Raw genomic sequence first — 20,137 nt, forward strand, 5'->3', positions numbered from 1 at the left:
CTTGTGTTCAAGAAATGCTTATTTTACTTAATGGCCCCAAGTTCAAGCTTTGATTTTAGTATAATTGTTCTATTTTGCCATTAGTTACTGATGTTAATGTCTTACCATTCTTAATATAATGAATTTTTATGTATAGATAAGTACAGTGGTGCATGCCTGTTTTTCCCTGGACTTGGAAGGCGGAGGCAGAGAGGATTGCCTCAGCAACACTGTGAGACCTTGTTTCAAGATAAATAATATAAAGGGTGAGATAGCACTCAGGTGTCATACCCCAAGGCTCAATCCTTAGTACCAAAAGACACACATAAAAAAAAGATGTGGTAGGAAAAAACATGGTTTGGTACTGCATGTAGTGTTAGGTATACACTGAATATTTTGCTTGATGCCTAAATTACAATATAGTTTTTTCTTTAGTCATTGGGTAGTTTATGAAATTTCATTCTTATTACTCTTTGCGTATGCTCTTCACAAGCATTAATAGTAATATTAATTAATTAGTAATAATTGATATATATATGTGATTTTTTCTATTCTCAACCTTTAGGTTTTTAGGAATTATGATGTATAGCCACTGTATGTTTAAATCTCTTTCAGCCAATGGTAATGATAGTAAGAAATTTAAAGGAGAAGATAAAATGGATGGTGCTCCTTCTCGTGTACTTCATATTCGAAAATTACCTGGTGAAGTGACAGAAACTGAAGTTATTGCTTTAGGCTTACCTTTTGGCAAGGTGACTAACATCCTTATGCTGAAAGGAAAAAACCAGGTACATTTCTTTTAAAGCTTATGACTGTTAAACCCCAAATTATATATCATGCGTGAATTAACTGTCACCTGCTTAGGATTAATTTTCTGCAAAAATATACAAGAAGTATTACTTCAACTATTTCTGGTAGATGTTTGTGGGAACCTAATGCTAGGTGACCTGAACAAATGAGGCATTTGCAACTTTAAGATTTACATTGTGGATTCACTTTAGGATCCTGATTTTGAAGAGTTGTTAAAATGAGATTGTGGAAAATACAAATGAAGTGGGTGCTGGTAGCATTTAATCTTTTAGCTTATCCCATGAAAATGCTTATCTGGTAGCCTTAGCAGAAGTTTGTCGTTAAATGTGAACATTTATTTAATAGATGTAACTGTGGCCATAGGGCCCAGGTATATTAAATGGATAATTTTGTTTTAAAATTTATTATACTGTTGAGATGAATTTATGAAATATATTCTTTCAAATATAGCTAATGTTAATCTGACAATTACTATTTTTCTTTACTGTGTTACTTTTCAAATAATGTTGAACCTTACATTCCCTATGAATGGCAAAATTCTGATGCTAAAATATAGCTACATTTCCTTTAGCTTTTGTTGAGGGAAGTGATTTGTGGGCTGTTGAAATTCACAGCTGGAATGTATAAATACTATGTATACTCAGTTTTCTTCTGAGGTTAGTTTTAATTGTACACTTAAACTTCAGTTAGTGATTTTTTATTCCACTTATTAGAACATTAAAATGTAACTTCATTATTTTCTTGATATGTGATTTTTAAAGTGGCTGAATATATTACACAGATATTTGGATTATAATTCAAAATTTATTTGAATCTAATTCACAGTATTGAAATTTTTGCTGTTTAAATTTCCAGGCATTTTTGGAACTGGCAACAGAGGAAGCAGCTATTACTATGGTGAATTACTATTCTGCTGTGACACCTCATCTTCGTAACCAGCCAATTTATATCCAGTACTCCAACCACAAAGAACTAAAGACTGATAATACATTAAACCAAGTGAGTATGTATATATACATAAATAAAATGACCAAGAACATATTAACAGTCTTATATTAACAGAAAATAAAATGTTTATTCAGAAGATGTTTCTGTTGGCATTTTCATAATATTTTTAAGGTATTTGCATAGATTGTTACTAAGTAGTTAGTATTATATTTAATTATAATAACTATATGTGGCTGATTATTAAGTACTATATGAATTAATTTTTTTTTTTTTTTTTTTTTTTGGTGGTACTGGGGTTCCTGGAAGCCCTTCTACCTCTGGGCTACACTCCTAGACCTACTTTTACATTTTTATTTGGAAACAGGGTCTCCTAAGCCAGTGCGCGTGGCTTGCTTTGAACCTGCGTGATCCTCCTGTCTCTGCCTCCCAAGCGCAGGAATTACAAGCGTGCGCCACCATGCCCAGCATATATATATGAATTAATTATCTAAAAAAAATTTTAAAGCCTTGGGCAAAAGTTCTTTTTCTTTTTGAAAGGCAAAATTTTAAATAGATAGTATTTGTGAAGTAGAATTTTATAGTATAAACTAAATAACTTTGCTGCTTAGACTTTAAACTATGAAGTGCAGTTTCTTTGATTATGTGATTCTTTAAAAATAGCTTTAATTTCTTATGGAAACTTCCTTTTAAGATATGATAATGATTTTCCTGGAAAATAATGTGTGTGTGGGGGCATACATTGAAGATTGAATTCAGGAGTATTCTACCTCTGAGCTACACCCCAGCCTTGTTTTATTTTTTATTTTGAAACAGGGTCTAAGCTGCAGAGGGCCTCATCAGGGAAAATAGTCTTAAGAATGCCAAATAAGCGAATATTTTGATGTTTTGAAAATACGATAAAAAGGATATTTAAAATTCCTTTTTTAAAAAATAGTATAAGCCGGGCGTGGTGGTATATGCTTGTAATCCCAGCATTTGGGAGACTGAGACCTGAGGATCACTGTTCATAGACAGCCTCAGCTTCTCAGGCCCTCAGCAACTTTGTGAGACCTTGTTTCAAAATAAAGAAAAAATAGGGATGGGGCCATAGCCCGGAGGTCAAATGCCCTTGGGTTCCATCCCCAGATCCGCAAAAAATAAAAAATGTAAGAATGTTTTAGACTTAAATAGTGGAGGATTTTTAAGATTCTAAAACTTTGTTTTTTAATATTGTTTTAATGTGTATTTTTCTTTAGTAAAATATATACTGTATCTGGCTCTTTGTTTTATTGAAAATTTAGCAGGAAACACTACATTACAGATTTTCATTCCTTAGTAAAAGTGACTTGAGATCATCTTGATAGTTTATGAAAAATAAGCTTGTAAACTTTTTGCTTAAAAGATAGAGCTAATATTTCAGCTCCTTCTAGTTAGTTTGACAATAAACTTCGCTTCTTTTGAAAAAGAAAATGTACTTCCAAGACTATCAAGAAGTATACAGAAAAATGTTTGCTCTCTTTTTTAACTTGATTTACTTTTAAATTAAGATTTGTGTATATAATATACAGTGTGATTCGATACATGCATACATTGTGTGATGATGACTAAGATATCTACCAAGTCAAATTCTACCATTTATTTGTGGTGAGAACATTTAAAGTCCATTCTTTTAGCTCTTTGGAAATACACAATACATTATATTAACTGTAGTTACCATTGCTGTCCAATAGATCACTGGAACTTACTCTTTCTGAGACTTAGTACCCTTAGACAATCCCTTCCCTCCACACACAAACACTTTCTATATCTTGTAGCTACTCTTTTCTACATTTATGAGTTTTTTTTTAGGTATATCATTTAAGAGAGATCATGTGATCTTTGTCTCTTGGTGCTTGGTTTATTTCATTTAGTGTACTGTCCTCTTAAAATGGCATTTGGTGTCCCAATTTTATTTATTAGTATTTTATTAAACTTACTCATGAAAATGTTCACAACTTATTTTTGCTCTGCCAGAATTTGAACCCAGGGCTTTTTACATGCTAGGCAAGCACACTACCAGTGAGCTATACCACCCTTCCCACATTCTCATTTTTAAAGGATTGAAGAGAAAGGAACGCGTGAAGAATGATAATATGGGAGTCTATAGAAAGTTGTATGTGGGAGAAGGGGACTTATAGTTTTCAATAGGGGTGACTACTGGAAGCCCATTGAAAAGGGATATGGGAATAATGGATTTCAGAGACAGTAGGGAGTAAGCCATTTATTCCAGTCTAGATTTTCCCAGACAGGTAACAGTCAATGCAAAGTTTAGTTGAAAAAAAATGTTCTAAAGTCATATTTTTAATCTTCAGAAGTCCCTCAAAATTCCTTAATTATCTTTTTTGTATTGTGGTTGGTTATATCTTAGGACTTTAGTATCTTTGAAGATTCTAATTATGGTGTTTTTTTAAATACCTTAGTATACTCTGAATTATCTCTTCAGTGTTAGCTGTTTATCTTGTTCTCACCCTCCCTGTCCTTTGTTGCCTGTGTATATTTTAGAATACACAATTAGTTTTTGTTGTGCCTGCATGCTTTCTCCTAGTGTAAAGAGGAGTTGAATACTAAGCTGATCTTTCCCCTGCCTCCAAATGCCATATAGGCTCTTATTCTGAGCCAGTGCAACTCCTTTAAAACTTCTGATTGTTTAAAGAAATTTTCTTTTTGTTATTGTTTTTGTTTTTTAGTGGTGAGGGGCTCAGTCCCTCAGAGGTGAGATCCAACAGTTTTGTTGATTCAGTAGCTATACATTCCATCAATCCTCTTGTTTTCACTCTCTCTCTCCTCCTGTGAACCTGCCAGTTTGGTTTCTGAAACTGTAAATTTCTGCTTGCCCCGTGTTCAATGTGTCTTATGTTCATTTGGTTTCATTCAGTTTATGTTTCAGAAATTTGCTAAAATTATTTTCAACTAACTATGACTTTCTCTTTCTTCAGTGTTTGCATTATTTTCAATTTATAGTCAAAGGAATTATTTTTTAATTTTACCTTTTTATGGTACTAGGAATTGAACTTAGGGGCATTCTTCTTCTGAGCTATACCCCCCAGCCCTATTTTTATTCTTTATTTTAAAACAGGGTCTTACTGAATTGTGGAAGGCCTCACTTTAAGTAGCCGAGGCTGGCCACGAACCTGCAATCCTCCTGTCTCAGCCTCCCATCTGGGCTTACAGGTGTGTACCACCATATCTGGCTACTTAACAGGCATTTAATAGGGGTTTTATTATAGAAGGGAGGCATATGAATGAATATATATACATGTATATGTTTGTGTGTATATATATTTTTTTTTTTTTTTTTGGTGGTGGTGGTGGTGGTGGTGGTGGCACTGGGGGTGGAACCCAGAGGCTTTCTACCTCTGGGCTATACTCCCAGACCTTATTTTATATTTTATTTGGAAACAGGGTCTTACTAAGTTGCTGAGAGCCTCACTAAGTAGCTGAGGCTGGCTTTGAAACTGTGGGATCCTCCTGTTTCAGCCTCCCAAGCGCTGGGATTACAAGCATGCGCCACCACACCCAGCTGAATTTGCATTTTAACCATAAATTCTTACACAACTATTTAGTCACCAAGTCCTGTCCAATCATTTTTCTAAATTATTTGCCCATATTTTTCCTCCATCACTTCTGCTGCTACTATCGCTTAGACACAATAACTTACTCTCCTGCACCAGGTTCTTTTCATGCCCAGAATAAAGATCCATTACAAAATGGCCACTGTGTCTTATGGGCATCTGTTTACCTATCCTGTCTTAGAAGTAATGGTAGATCTGCTGACCTGACCTAACCTAACCTGGTTTCTCTTGATTTCCGTCTTCTCAGCTCTGAATGGCATATTGTGTCCTACCTGCCTTTGCACCAGTCTTCCATTTCATACTTCACATGGCTAGTTATTAAATATTTTCAGATCTCCTTTTTTTTAACGTTTTACTTTTTTTTCATAGAAAGCTGTCCCCTGACCCACAAAGAGTATATATTAAGTTTTGGTAGAAGATTTTTAATACAGATTAAAATCACAGTAAGATACAACTATGCATATACCAAACTGACTAAAATTAAAAAGACATGTAATACCAAGTGTTGATGTAATGTAGAAAAGTTTGAATTCTAACATGCAAATGATGAGAATATAATTTGATGGAACCAATTTTGAAAACTTGAAATAGCTACTAAAATTGAGATATGCACATTCTTTGGCTTAGTAAATCTACTTGTGTAATTGAGAAAACATATACATATGTATATCAAAAGATATGTGTAAGAGCTGGGTGTAGTGCCTCATGCATAGTCCTAGTACTTGGAAGGTTGAGGCAGGAGGATTGCAGGATTACGGCCAGCCTAAGCAACTTAATAAGACCATATGTAAAATTTTTTTAAAAGGATGAGGATATAGCTGCTAAAATGTTTCTGGCTTGCATCCCCAGTGCCCACCCTTATAAAAAGATAGTTTTTATATAGTTATAAGAAAGTTTACAGAATGCTACATATAATAGCCAAGGCTAGAAGTGATTCCCAGCAGTAGAGTAAGTTGTGGTGAATTCATTAAATGTATTAGGAACGAGCAATCAATACCTGCAAGACATGGGTATTGATCATAACATAGTGTTTATTGGAAGAAGCCAGATTTTACTAGAACACATATGATGCCATTATGTGACTGGGAAGGAAGCATGAGTGTAACCTTAAGATTGATACATTATTTTTTATAGGTAGGCATTTTACAGATATATCTGATTTGTGATATTTTCCTGAACAGTATTTACAGAATTTATGTCCTTTTTTCTGTATGTATAATATTTGATAAGTTCAGCTCAGTGGCACACACCTGTAGCTTGATAAGCTGAGACAAAAGAATCACAGGTTCGAGGATAAGATCAGCAGCATAGCAAGACTCTGAGCAACTTAGCAAGACCCTGTTTGAAAATAAAAATAAAGAGCTGGGGGTCTAGCTCAGAATAAGAATACCCTATGTTCTAGCCCCAGAACAACAACAATAAAAAGATCAATTAAAGTCTAGATTGTCAAGCCATATTTCATAAATAGAAAAATAAACATGTATAGCCAAACGTGGTGGCGCAGGCTTTTAATACCAGTACTGGGGAGCTGAGACAAGAGGATTGCTCAGTTTTTAAGGCAGCCTCAGCTACTTAGTGAGGCTCTCAGCAATTTAGTGAGATCCTGTTTCCAAATAATATATAAAATAGGTATGGGAGTATAGCCTGAAGGAAGAAAGCTTCTGGGTTCCAGCCCCTGTGTGCTAAATAAATAAACAAAAATAAACATGTATGAAGTCATTTGTTACAAACATGAGAGAATATAATTGTTAAGCTAAAAAATAAGATGGCAAACAATGGAATAGATATATGCATATATATTTTATATGCATAGATTGCATCTTTAGAAGGATGCCCAGAGTTCAGTTTTGGTAAGAAGGTTGATAAAACAGACTTGGGTGACAGTTCACAAGAGAAGCTCTTTTTCTTTGTTGAACCATATACCATCAACATGTGATTACTATTTTTAACAGACATTTTATTATTTTTAATGGTAGATCTTATTGGGTTTCTAAGTTGAAATATTTTATGTTTGCTACTGTAGATAAATATATGTAAGAACATATTCACTAAAGAACAAAATAAGCTGGGCATGGTGGTTGGCACCTGAAATCCCAAGATTGAAAGTCTCAGACAGGATGATTGTTAAGTTTGAGGCCAGCCTCAGCAATAGCAAGGCCCTCCACAACTTAGACCTACTTTGAAAACAAAAATTAAAATAGGAATAGAGATATAGCCCAAAAGTATAATTCAATGTGCAGTCCCACAATAAATAATAACAATAAGAATAATAATATAGGCCGGGCGTGGTGGCGCACACTTGTAATCCCCACGCTTGGTAGGCGGAGACGGGGATTATGCAGGTTCAAAGCCGGCTTAAGAGACCCTCTTTCCAAATAAAAATATAAAATAGATCTGGGAGTATAGCCAGGAGAAGGGTTTCCAGGAACCCCAGTAACACCTAAAAAAGAATAATATAATGCAGTGAGTTACTTAAAATATTTAAAGTATATATACTTGTTTTCTTTACAACCAGATTTCCCATAGCTTCATTAAAGGGTCTATTATAAATTTTTATTGAGTCTCAAAATGTTGGGTTTGAATTGAGTTACTTGAGCTAATATATGTTTATAGTTTAAATTATTACTTCATTAGCATTTAAATTATGCAGTTTGCTGGGCTTGGTAGCGCACACTTGTAATCCCAGCATTTGGAAGGTGGAGACTGGAGGATCGTGGTTCTCAGGCAGCCTCAGCTACTTAGCAAGGCTCTTCGCAACTCAGACCATTTCAAAAATTAAAAAGGATGGAGAGGCAATGGGACAAGAATTGGGTAAGGGCTAATTGGGTGATGTGTGTGTGTATGTCTCTACCATCTTGTATCCCATTAAGATGTATGATTACAGTGTACCAATAAAAAAATTTTTTTAAAAGTTTAAAAAAAGACAAAAAAACAGGGCTGGGGATGTAGCTTGTGGGTACAATGCCCCTGGGTTCCATTTCCTGTACCACACACAAAAAAAATTAGATTTGTCTAGATTAGTTTGAACTTTTGGAGTCCCACATTGTATGATTATTACATGTGCTCTCATTATTTGTGTTTGCCTTTTCTTTCATTTCTCATTGTGTTATGTTTTTATTATATACAAATACAGGTTTTCAAATCATAAAGTTATGTGTAATTTTTATTTTTTTTTTTATGTTTTGGGTACTAGTAATTGAACTCAGGCACTCTGATCAACACCCCAAACCCAGTCTTTTTATTTTTTATTTTGAAACAGAATCTCTCTTAAGTTGCCCAGGCTAGTCTTGAACCTGCAATCCTGTCTTAGCCACCTGAATTCTGGGTTTATAGGCATCCACCACCACCCTGGGCTTCATTGTTATATTTAATAATTATTTGTCTTGGCTTATGTTTTTGATCTGTGATGAGGTAGAAGTTATTTATCAGAGAATCTGACCTAATAATAAGAAAGACATATTAGTAAGAAGGGCAGTGTTTTAGGACTTTTTTTTTTTTTTGGTGGGTGCTACTGGGGTTCCTGGAAACCCTTCTACCTCCAGGGTGCACTCCCAGACCTATTTTATATTTTTTTATTTGGAAACAGAGTCTCTTAAGCCAGCTAAGCTGGCGTCGAACCTGAGTGATCCTCCTGTAGCTCCACCTCCCAAGCGCGGGGATTACAAGCATGCGCCACCACGCCTGGGGTGTGTTTTTTTTTATTTTTTAAATTAATTAATTAATTTATTTTTGGTGGCACTGGGGTACCTGGAAGCCCTTCTACCTCTGGGCTATACTCCCAGACCTATTTTTACTTTTTTTAAATTTGGAAACAGGGTCTCCTAAGCCAGCACGCGCGGCTTCAAACCTGCGTGATCCTCCTGTCTCTGCCTCCCAAGCACGGGCAAGCGTGTGCCACCACGCCCGGCTTGGGGTGTGTTTTAGAAGAATATTTAATGTTTGGCTGACGGGTTTTCTAAAAATAATTATTATTATTATTATTTTTTGTTTTGTTTTTGGTGGTACTGGGGTTCCTGGAAACCCTTCTACCTCCAGGCTACATTCCTAGACCTATTTTTATATTATTTTTATTTGGAAACAGGGTCTCTTAAGCCAGCGAGGCTGGCTTTGAACCTGTGTGATCCTCCTGTCTCCCCTCCCAAGCGCGGGGACTACAAGAGTGAGCCACCATGCCTGGGTATTCAATTTTATAAGTTTATTTATTTATTTATTTTATTATTATTATTATTATTATTATTATTATTTTTTTTTTTTTTTGGTGGTACTGGGATTCCTGGAAGCCCTTCTACCTCCGGGCTACACTCACAGACCTATTTTTTATACTTTTTTATTTGGAAACAGGGTCTCATAAGCCAGCACGCGCAGCTGGCTTCGAACCTGCGCGATCCTCCTGTCTGCCTCCCAAGCGCAGGGATTACAAGCGTGCGCCACCACGCCCGGCTACAAGTTTATTTTTTAAAGTTAAAGATCTCGGAAACTAAAATGTGTCTTGTAATAATTGATCTATCATAGTTTAATTGGTAACATGTTATTATTTAATATAAAATAGTGCATTTTAAAGTTGGTATTATTAGATAATGTATTGTGGGAAAAATCTTTCATATTCTATCTTGAAATCTTTCCCCAAATTTTGTGTTTATTAAAGAACATTAATTTCTGTTCTAAAAATGGGGATGACACAAGTTAACATTACTATGAAAAATATTTTTATTCGTATTGTTATGTGTGGTAATAAGCTTTATTGTAGTTTTGAATAACTTATTGATTTCTTTTGAGATTTGCTATATATCTGTTTTATAGAGTAAATAATGTTTACTGTTCTCTAAGTTTCTGTTTAAAATATTCTATCTGTATAGATCTGCCAGAATATATCCTGTTAGTTCAGGAATAAATTACATTGCCTTGGCTCTGCTTGTTTGTTCAGCATTGATACCAAAACCTAGATTAACTTTTTTGAAATAAATACCAGTTGAATACTTGAATTACAGACATTAGTGTAACATGTAAAAATGTGTAAGTGAAAATAATGAGTTTTATTTGTCTTTTCTTTTACCTTCCAGCGTGCTCAAGCAGTTCTTCAAGCTGTGACAGCTGTGCAGACAGCAAACACTCCTCTTAGTGGCACCACAGTTAGTGAGAGTGCCGTGACTCCTGCCCAGAGCCCAGTGCTTAGAATCATCATCGACAACATGTACTACCCGGTGACACTTGACGTACTTCACCAAGTGAGTTCAGTCAGCATTCTTACCTCTACATCGAAGAAAGAACAGTATTGTCAGTAATTGTGTTGTGATCTCAATATTTTAACAGATATTTTCTAAGTTTGGTGCTGTATTGAAGATAATTACATTTACAAAAAATAACCAGTTTCAAGCTTTGCTGCAGTATGGTGACCCAGTAAATGCTCAGCAAGCAAAACTAGTAAGTCCATAGCCTTTTTTGAGATAGCAGTATTTTTAATTGATATATATATGTATATATATATTGAATTTCATAAATATGTGCTTATCTATAGATGTATATATGATATTAATCTCTATGTAACTTAGCAATGCCATGTGCATTATAGATGGTAGAAATTTGTGTCATTAAAATACTTGTAGGAAACCTTAATAATTGTTAAAAATTATCTATAACATAGACTTGTGTTATATCTTACATTTTGTTTAATATAGGTGCAAGTTTTGTGCTTTAAGGAAATAGCATGAGTGTATTGTGTATGTGCACCCATATAAGATTTTAGATTGTTTCCAGTGGCTGAAACGCATCAGTGTAGATGTAGTTCAAATGCTATTATAGTCTACTTTGACTGTCTTTCAGTATTCTTTTTAAAGGTTTTTTTTTTAAGACAGGTTTTTCTAAATAAGTTCTTAGTCTTTTTTTTACACTGTTCATCTTTTTTGTCATTGTTATATATGGAGGATAAGAGATGATAAAAAAGTAAAAATTTTTTATCTCATTTATTATTACTCCATTATTAAACCATCAAGATTCATTATGAAACTGTTAAATCGGTTGTCTTTACTTACCTTTGTCTTCATTCTCTTTTTCTTTTACTTCCAGACTCATTATGGTCTCTAGTACTTAGTGTCTCTTTTAGATTAAATGGAACTCAGGCCATTTTTGATCATTGTTTTAATGCATTTTCATCCTCAGTATCTCATTTGGGGAAAAAATAGCTCTAGGTAGCAGAAAGGCTATGCTAGTAATAATAGCATAATTGTAATAGCTCACCAAATGCTCTCATCTTTTTTCTCCTGACCATAAATCTATATTGCAAGGAGAATAGGATTTTTCTCATTGTTACAAAAGTATGCTAAAATTTGAAGAGGGGCATTACTTATGAACACAATCTGTAAGGTAGACATTCTTTCACTCTACATTGAGGATAGTCTTATTTTCTTCAGTACATTGATACTCACTGGTTTTCAAGTTATATAATCTCATTTTACTAACTTTTCTTTTTTAGTTATAGGCTATTACAATCCCCCCATCCCCCATCCCCTGCTTAAATAATTATTCATCACATGTTCTGGCCTCCCAACTTTGGAAATACTTTATATTCATTGAATTTTAAAAATCAGTGTAGTATGAGGTTTTGTTATTAGAGGCGATCTACAAGTCATAGTTTTTATGCCTTTTTCACAACTTCAGACATGTAAAAATGTTACATGTTTTTACTGATGTGGAAATTTTATTCTTCTGATTCAGAGGAAAAATATTTGGTCAAAGGTAGCGAAATGAAATTTGATTGAAAGTTGTAATTTTGGCTACAATTACTTTTGGAAAAAATAGTTCGTATCTTGTCTGAAGTGCCTATAGTTATATTTAATTTTATGACACAAAATAGTACCTAAATTATGTTGTATATTTTAAGATTTGCATTTAACTCATCTTTTCTCTGCAGATAATAAACATCAGACTATAGTTGTTTTTGAATATATACACTCAGGTTCTCTCTAGAAAGATCTAAAACTAAAATTAATTGTAAGAAACTAGAAGATTTTTAAATGCATATTCTATATTCTGGTAGCTAAATTCACCTTCATTTCACTTACTATAAAGAAAAATGAAACATTTAAACTTTCCCATTATTTTATAAGTTAGACGCTTTGGTAAATCTTTCAATGACTCCACTGATCTATATTTTTAATGTCTGTGTCTGGACTGTACCCAGAGAATATCTCATATTTTGACAATTGCTACCAGATTAAATTTATGAGGATTATCTACACATGGACCTTCTAACTTGAAAAATCTCTTCACTTTACTTTAATCAGCATGTTCTTTCTTCACCCTTGCTTATTTGCAAAAGAAACATCAAATGGAAACTCCATTATTTTTTCTTAAAAAAATTTAATACCCACAACATACCATTTAATAAAAGGCATAGATATTTCTTTATCTAAGATCAGTAACCAGCAGATTCTTCTGCCTCCCAAGACACTGAGCACTATCTGTCATCTCTTCTCTGTGTTGTTTTTCTCTATTACTTAGCACTATATCTGGTATGCTCAAGCCCCTTCCATTTTAAATGAATTTACTTCAACTCTATATACTTCTCCATCTGTAACTCTTGGACATCTTTCAATCTATCACCCTGTTTTTCCTCTCCCTTTTGATTTATGACTAGACTTCTTAAATAAGCTGTCTTTGTTGTTTATACCCCCCCCCCTTTTTTCTTGCAGTACTAGGGATCAACCCAGGGTCTTTTGCATGCTAGGCAAGCACTCTACCACTGAGCTATGTCCCCAGCCAGCCTACCTGCCTGCCTTCCTTTCAAACAAGGTCATGCTATGTTAATGAAAGTCACTCCTTACTGAGGTTGTGTCCTTGCCTACATCCTCCTTCCTCAGCCTCCTGAGTACCTGGATTGCAGACATGAACCACCATGCCTGGCTGTTTATATCCCTTATATCCTCATTTCTCTGTGTACTGAATTTGGTTTCAGCCCTATAACATTTACTCTTCCAAGTGGCACCCACCACTCTTTAGAGTAGTTAAACCTCAAAAGTATTTATTCTTCATCTGACTTAACTTGGAGGTCATATTTGACACTGTGACCACTCCCTTAACCTCTGGTATCTAACACTTACCTAACTTATCCTGCCTTTCTTCCTTGTCACAGCTGTCCTCTTCTGTCTCAGTGGCCACACCTGTTTTCACAGCTCAGGTACACTTAGTGCTCACATCTTCTCTAGCTCAGACTTCTCTAGCTCAGACTTTTCTAAGTGACCCTAAGAATCCAGCAGACCATTGGGTGCCTTCAAACTTAATATACTCAGACCAGCTTCTGTTTCTGGTGTTCCCTGCTTCAGAGTGAAGGTATCAACTTTACTCTCACTAGCAAGACAGAAATTGTGGAATTATTCCTCCTTTTTACAGCCTATCACCAAATACTAATTATAGTTTCAAAATTTTTATTTAAATCTAACTTTTGTCTCCAACTCTCTTACTACCTCCCTAAATAGGTATTATTCAAAATAATAGTAGCTGAGGTTTTTAGGAGTTTGTGCCAAACTCCAATCATCATATGTCTAGCTAAATATGCGTAGTGTTGATATTGATAAAGTCTGACTTGAGCTACTTATCTTCATGCAGAAAGGACTGGGTTCTTGGTCCATGAACTTCAGTTTGAGTACTTATGGTGTAAGCACTCATTCTCTCTCAAAGCTCTGCTTCAAATTAACATCTTTCCCTACCCCAGTATTTTCCTGCAGAGTACTAAGAATAATCTCCAAGTCATTATTTTCACTTATCACCCTTTAGTGACAGACTTTTTTCTTTTAGAATGAAGAGAATGAAGTCTTACACTCTTTAGCATGGCTTACAAGATTTTAAATCATTAACTTGCCTCTCCAATCTCATCTTCCTCCTCTTTAGTTATATTGGACTTAAAGAACTTACATATGCTGTGTTTTCTCTGCTAATACTGTTTTTTCTTCTCATCTTCTCATGCCCAGTTTCTGTTTATCTTCTTTAAGTATCAGTTTAGAAGTCTCTTTTCAGAGGACTTCCATGTTAGATAGGTTGGATCTCTATAATTATTTGTTAAATACCTATGTTTTCTGTTAAACTATACATTAAGAATGGGTGCCACATCAGCTTTGTTATCTATGTTTATTGAGTGTTGGCATTTAGGGTGATCATCAGACTTCCTAGAAACAATACTAATTACCAGTAAGTAAGTATTCTTTACATTTATGAGATAAAATACTCTTAAATCTTTTTAAAATTATTGATGCTTATTGGCATATAGTATAAACAAGTACAGTTTTTTCTTGGCTTTAAAAATACAGATTTATATTTTTGAGGAATAAAACTCATTGATACATAAAATATATTACATTAATATTGAGGAATATAATAAAATATTTTCATCTGGACTTTCAAAAGCTATTTGTTTTATAGAGTTAAATTATAATACACATGAATAGGCAAACAATCTTCTTGATATCTGTTTAAGTATACATTTTTTTAAGCACTTAAAACTTATGTTTTCCAAAATCATATGAATGGAAGATTTATGATGATGAAGCCAATGTCTTTAAAATGTTTTAGGAAAATCCCGCATAATCTACTAGTGTGGAGTTTTATTTTGGTAAATAATTGGTCTGAAGTACTCTATTAGTATTAAAAGCTTTTGTATTTTGTCCTTGATTTTGATAATTTGTCCTGACTTGTTAAAAACTAGACAATAAGATATTTAAAGAATTTGGAGTTTAAGGTTTCCCTAAGCATGTTAAATTTGATCCCCAACAGTCTTCAAAAAAGTAAGTCTTATAAATAAGTAGTATTCATTGAGATAAAATGAAAATGTTATTTAGGCTTTCATCAGTTTAGTCTACACACCATGTTTCATTGTGCTGTTTAAACTACATTATGTGTTTTAACATCTTTCTTGCATTTTGATCATGTTTTAGTCTAGATTTCAAATTTAGTATAAAACTTTTTTCCTGATTGTTTTTACTCACTGTTGAAACTTTCATTGTAAGTAGGCACATTTAAAAGATCTTATTGCAAATTATCTTTAGCTTTCACTGTCAGAAATCTTTGCTCCAGCAAGATCACCGCATTCCTGATTGCAGAACCACAGGACTGGTTTGTGTACTATTGTTATTTCTTGGGATTTTGTAAATACTTAAACATGAAGTGAACTTGCATATATTTTTAAATTGATTTTTGTTCTATCTTATTTGTGATCACGTTATTTTAGTCAACTGTTTAAAAATAATTGAATTCCTGTTTTTATGCATCTTCAGCTCCTGCTTTTCTTTTCCTCTTTTCTGTTTGCCTATTTTTATAGCTTTTATACATTAGCCGCAATTGTCTATCTTCTACCTACATACAGATATTTTTCTAAAAGTTACAAAAGGGGATGTCTAATGTTTCTAGAGGGCTTTCTAACAATTGGCAAATTTACTGTGGATAATTTGGTGTAGTCTACCTCAGTGCTGATTGGAAATAATTCCCAATGACTTGGTTTATTGTGGACTTGATAGATTTGTATTTGTACTGTGAGTCAAAACTAGGTCTTTCCTTACAAGATAACATTTTTTCTTTGCTAATAATGAAATAGTTACCTAACAGTATTTTTGCTACTCATCAGTTAATATTCATATATTAGGTAGAAACAGATTTTATTATTCAGCTCACATTTTTCTTTTAGAAATATTGAATGAGTAAATGAATGCCTATTTTCAGTGCTTTGTTTGCCAGCATGGTATTGGATTTATTTATATTACGCTGGTTGAGAAAGTTGATTCTTTGCTTCTGCTTTTATATGTTGGTAGGTGCCTTGCTTAACTCAAATGTAGTTCAAATCCTGATGTTTATGATGTCCCTTTGAGTTTTATTTACCAGTACTGTATAATAATGGATGGGTTTTGATTGAATTATTTTTCTGCTTTTTAGTCTGGTAAATATAGCCAAATAAAACTCAAGGTTGTATTTCAAGGGAAAAGCTTTATTGCTTTTAGGGAATGAGAATATGTGCATGGATTACAAAGTTTGTACACTTAACAAACTGTAGAGGTTTACTTTTCCCATAATTAGGAAGTTTATTCTTCTAAAAGTACTTTTTTTTGTTCTATACTTTGTTCCTAGCTGGTATCCAGCTGTATAGATAGAGCAAGCAAAAAAAAGAAAAAGAAAAAAGAAAAAAAAACACAAAACCCTCCAAAAATGATAGCCAGAACAGCAGCATAGTTCTTCATAAGAATGAATATATAGGAAGTATGGCAGCCACTATGACGACTTTTTTCTATTTTATAAAGTTGAGATTCAGAGATTTAAGTAACTTGCTTAGAATGGCCTAGTTGAATTTAGGATTTTAGTTCTAGATCTGATACTTTTCTATTCCAGAAATATCCTGGAATGACATTGGATTAGCACATTTTGTCAGGGTATTCTGATTCAGGCTGAATATTCCATCTTAAGGAAAATAATTTTTACCACACTTTATAGGAATTGATGTTATTGATGTTATATGTTATAATGATATATGTTATTGATGTTATATGTTATAATGATATATTTATTTGGTTTGAGGCAACCTCATATTGTGTGGTATACTATAGCAGTTGCCTTATAAAACAGTCAATTCATGTAAGTTCTATCATCCATCAATAAATATATATATATATATATTAAAATTATAAAAATTAAAGTATAATAAAGTTAACTTTGTTGTGTAAGCCAATAAATACTAGCTTTGGTAAGACTGATTATATTTGTAACCCTTGCTAACTACTTTTAATAAACCTTTTGCAGGTTTAAAAAAATTAATACTAGCATGGATGGGTAAATGGTTTTATTTTAGATTAAAGTAGCATCTTGTATTTAAAAAAGATAGTATTTGGTGGAAACTAATACATTTAAAAGGAGAGTAGCACAGTGTGATGTGTGACGTTTCAATCTTTTCGGTTTTTGCTAATTTCCTTTTTATAAGGTTGCTCTGATGTATTTTATTCACTTTTACAGGCCCTAGATGGTCAGAATATTTATAATGCTTGCTGTACTCTAAGGATTGATTTTTCCAAACTTGTGAATTTGAATGTAAAATACAACAATGATAAAAGTAGGGATTATACTCGACCTGATCTTCCATCTGGAGATGGACAGCCTGCATTGGACCCAGCTATTGCTGCAGCTTTTGCCAAGGAAACATCTCTTTTAGGTATGATTTTTATTGTCTATACCACCTTTTTCCCATTTGCTAAATGGGAAAGTGCCTGTTAAACTCCAGTAAGTATGATGAATTCCTTCATTTTAGACCTTAACAAATTGTGTTGTATGAATTTTGTTTTTTATGTGTGTGTTTGTGAGAAGGCATAATAATTCTTTTAAGAGAAAAACTAAAGTGTTTTCTCATAAGTATAATTAAAATTAACTTTTTCTTTTACTTCTCTCTCATACCACTCTGCCAAAACAAAAGAGAAACCTATTGAGATCATATTCTTGGGTTTTTAATAAAATATTTATGCTTTAAATTTGATGTCATAGTCTTACCTACATTTTCTGAGATAATGTTTTAATTTGACGCTATGTAAAGAACGAAGAGTTAGCACAAAAACATCTACTGGAGTAGATGTATAGGTTTGTGTGAAGCATATTACATCCTCTTTTAAAAATAATTTAAACTGGAAAATATAAAATTTATTTTGCATTTTTTTCTCATTTATATTTTTATCATGTTCTACAATGGATTTGAGCCACCTAATAAAAATGAAATTTAAAAAAATGCAACTGATAGTTGATGGAGTCAAGATAAAGAAAAAGTAAGGGAAAATGTTATTTCGTAAGTAAAATAAGCAGTGATTTTATAAGTTTAGGTGGAAATTTAGTTTCCTTTTATTTGATGTGTTTAGAATTTTGTTTTCTGCTCTTTATAAGATTTTCTGTAAATCAGGGTTTTTTTCATACAGAATCCAGGATTAATGGTTGACAAAGTAGCTGTTAAAGTTTAGTCTGCTTATCACTAAAGAGAGAAAAAATGAGATTTTGATTTTTAAAAATACTTATTTAACTGAATATATGTCATGCTATTCATTTGTAAACATAAAACCTAAAATGATACCTAAGTGCAATGAAACAATGTGCAAGTGCGGTTGATATTTGAAATGAATTCTGGTAGCTTCAAACAAAACTTTCCCTTTACCCTAATTTTCTGATATATCTGGTACAAACCATAGTGTATCCTTACTGTACAGTTTATATCTAGAAGCTTTAGGATGTTAACACTCACCTGACAGAATTTCTATTGCTGTTGTGGCCTCGTTGAAGCCTTAATTTGCCTTGCAGGTTAAAAACTATTTCATAGTATGTAATTTTTAAAGGCATCAGAATCAAGACAATAATAAATGATAGACAGCCCTTGCTTTTAACTCTTAATATAGATTACTAAATTCTGACAGAAGTTATATCAACTGAAGTAAAAAGAATCAACATTTACTGAGTAGCTTTTAGATCTTAGGCATTTTGGTAGGTACTTGGCAGATACATTATCAAATCAGTATTTGATTTATTTTTTGGTGGGAGTACTGGGGATTAAACCCCAGGGACATTATACCCTTGAGCTACATGTACCCCAGCCTGGGATCCTCCTGTCTCGACCTTCCAAGTACTGTAATTACAGGCATATGCTATTGTGCCTGGCTTTTGTTTTTTCTTTTCATACTTAGGATTGAACCCAGGACCTTGCACATGCAGGACAAGTGCTCTACTGAATTGTATTGCATTACCAGCTCCCCCTTACCTAGTTCTTAATAAATTTGTGTAGTCTTCTAGATCTTTGTTGGATTTTTCTTCATTATAATGTATTTTGTTTCTGCATTTCTGCCTAAATTAAAGGAAAACATTTTGTGGTAAAAATGTGGTGAATTCACCTTTCCTAAATGACTTCATCTTTTTCCTGTCTTACTGGTTTTGAATCTTGTAATTTAGGTTTTTTTATTTTAAGCATTCTCAAAATTAGGCGAATTGCAACTTTTAAAAAAATTACATAATACTAGTTTTGATCTTAACATGATTATTTGGCTTATGGAAATTATTTTTGTAAAAAATTAAAATCATTATAGTTTTTTTTTTTTTTTTTTTTAAATGTGGAAACAGGGTCTCTTAAGCCAGCACGGCTGGCTTTGAACCTGCACGATCCTCCTGTCTCTGCCTCCCAAGCGTGGAGATTACAAGTGTGCACCACCACGCTCGGCTGTGTTGTTTTATTGTAGTAATTTTACTTAGAATTCTTTTGACAAAATATAATTTTAATACCTCCCTATTAAAAAATGAATAAATCGTATTATTGGAAATAGACATTAAGTCTGCTTTCTATTGAAATGCCCTTTATCTAACTTTTTGCCTCTTAAATTATTTCCTTGGACTAGATTTTTAGAACTAGAATTATTGACTCAAAGAAAATATTCAAGCTATTGATATTATTGCAGATTGCTTCCCAGAAAGGTAGTGTTAATTTAAACTAGCATGAATGACATATAAGGCTGATTGAATTTTTCCCCTGCCAACAATGAGAATTATTTTTAATGTCATAGATATTTGGTTTGAAAATGTCTGATTAGTTTATATTATGAGCTATTTGCAATTTTTACCCCCACTGTGGGGGATCAAACCTAGGGCCTCATACATACAAGGCAAGCATTCTACCACTGAGCTACAACCTTAACCTTAGTTTTTAAATGCTTGTTATGATCTTGGAATTGGTTATCTGGATTCTTTTTATTGGGATGTATAATAATTCTTAGAAATTGCCTATTAAGGATGTGTGTTTATATGTGGTATGAGATGAATATTCA

The 20,137-nt window shown here is 33.3% G+C and overlaps 1 protein-coding gene across 4 annotated transcripts in view; it reads left to right on the top strand.

Moving 5' to 3' along the window:
• Positions 1–620: 620 nt before the first annotated feature.
• Positions 621–20,137, top strand: part of PTBP2 (polypyrimidine tract binding protein 2) — a 37,316-nt gene continuing 17,799 nt past the window's right edge. For all 4 annotated transcript variants that reach the window (XM_080693179.1, XM_080693180.1, XM_080693181.1 and 1 more), the window contains exons 1-5: positions 621–767; positions 1,645–1,788; positions 10,388–10,552; positions 10,638–10,748; positions 17,310–17,505. In XM_080693179.1, coding sequence (XP_080549305.1) covers positions 636–767; positions 1,645–1,788; positions 10,388–10,552; positions 10,638–10,748; positions 17,310–17,505 — 748 coding nt within the window. In that variant the 5' untranslated portion in view covers positions 621–635. The remainder of the gene's footprint in view (positions 768–1,644; positions 1,789–10,387; positions 10,553–10,637; positions 10,749–17,309; positions 17,506–20,137) is intronic.

The sequence above is a fragment of the Muscardinus avellanarius genome (assembly GCF_963383645.1).
Source record: "Muscardinus avellanarius genome assembly, chromosome: 3".
NCBI lineage: Eukaryota > Metazoa > Chordata > Mammalia > Rodentia > Gliridae > Muscardinus > Muscardinus avellanarius.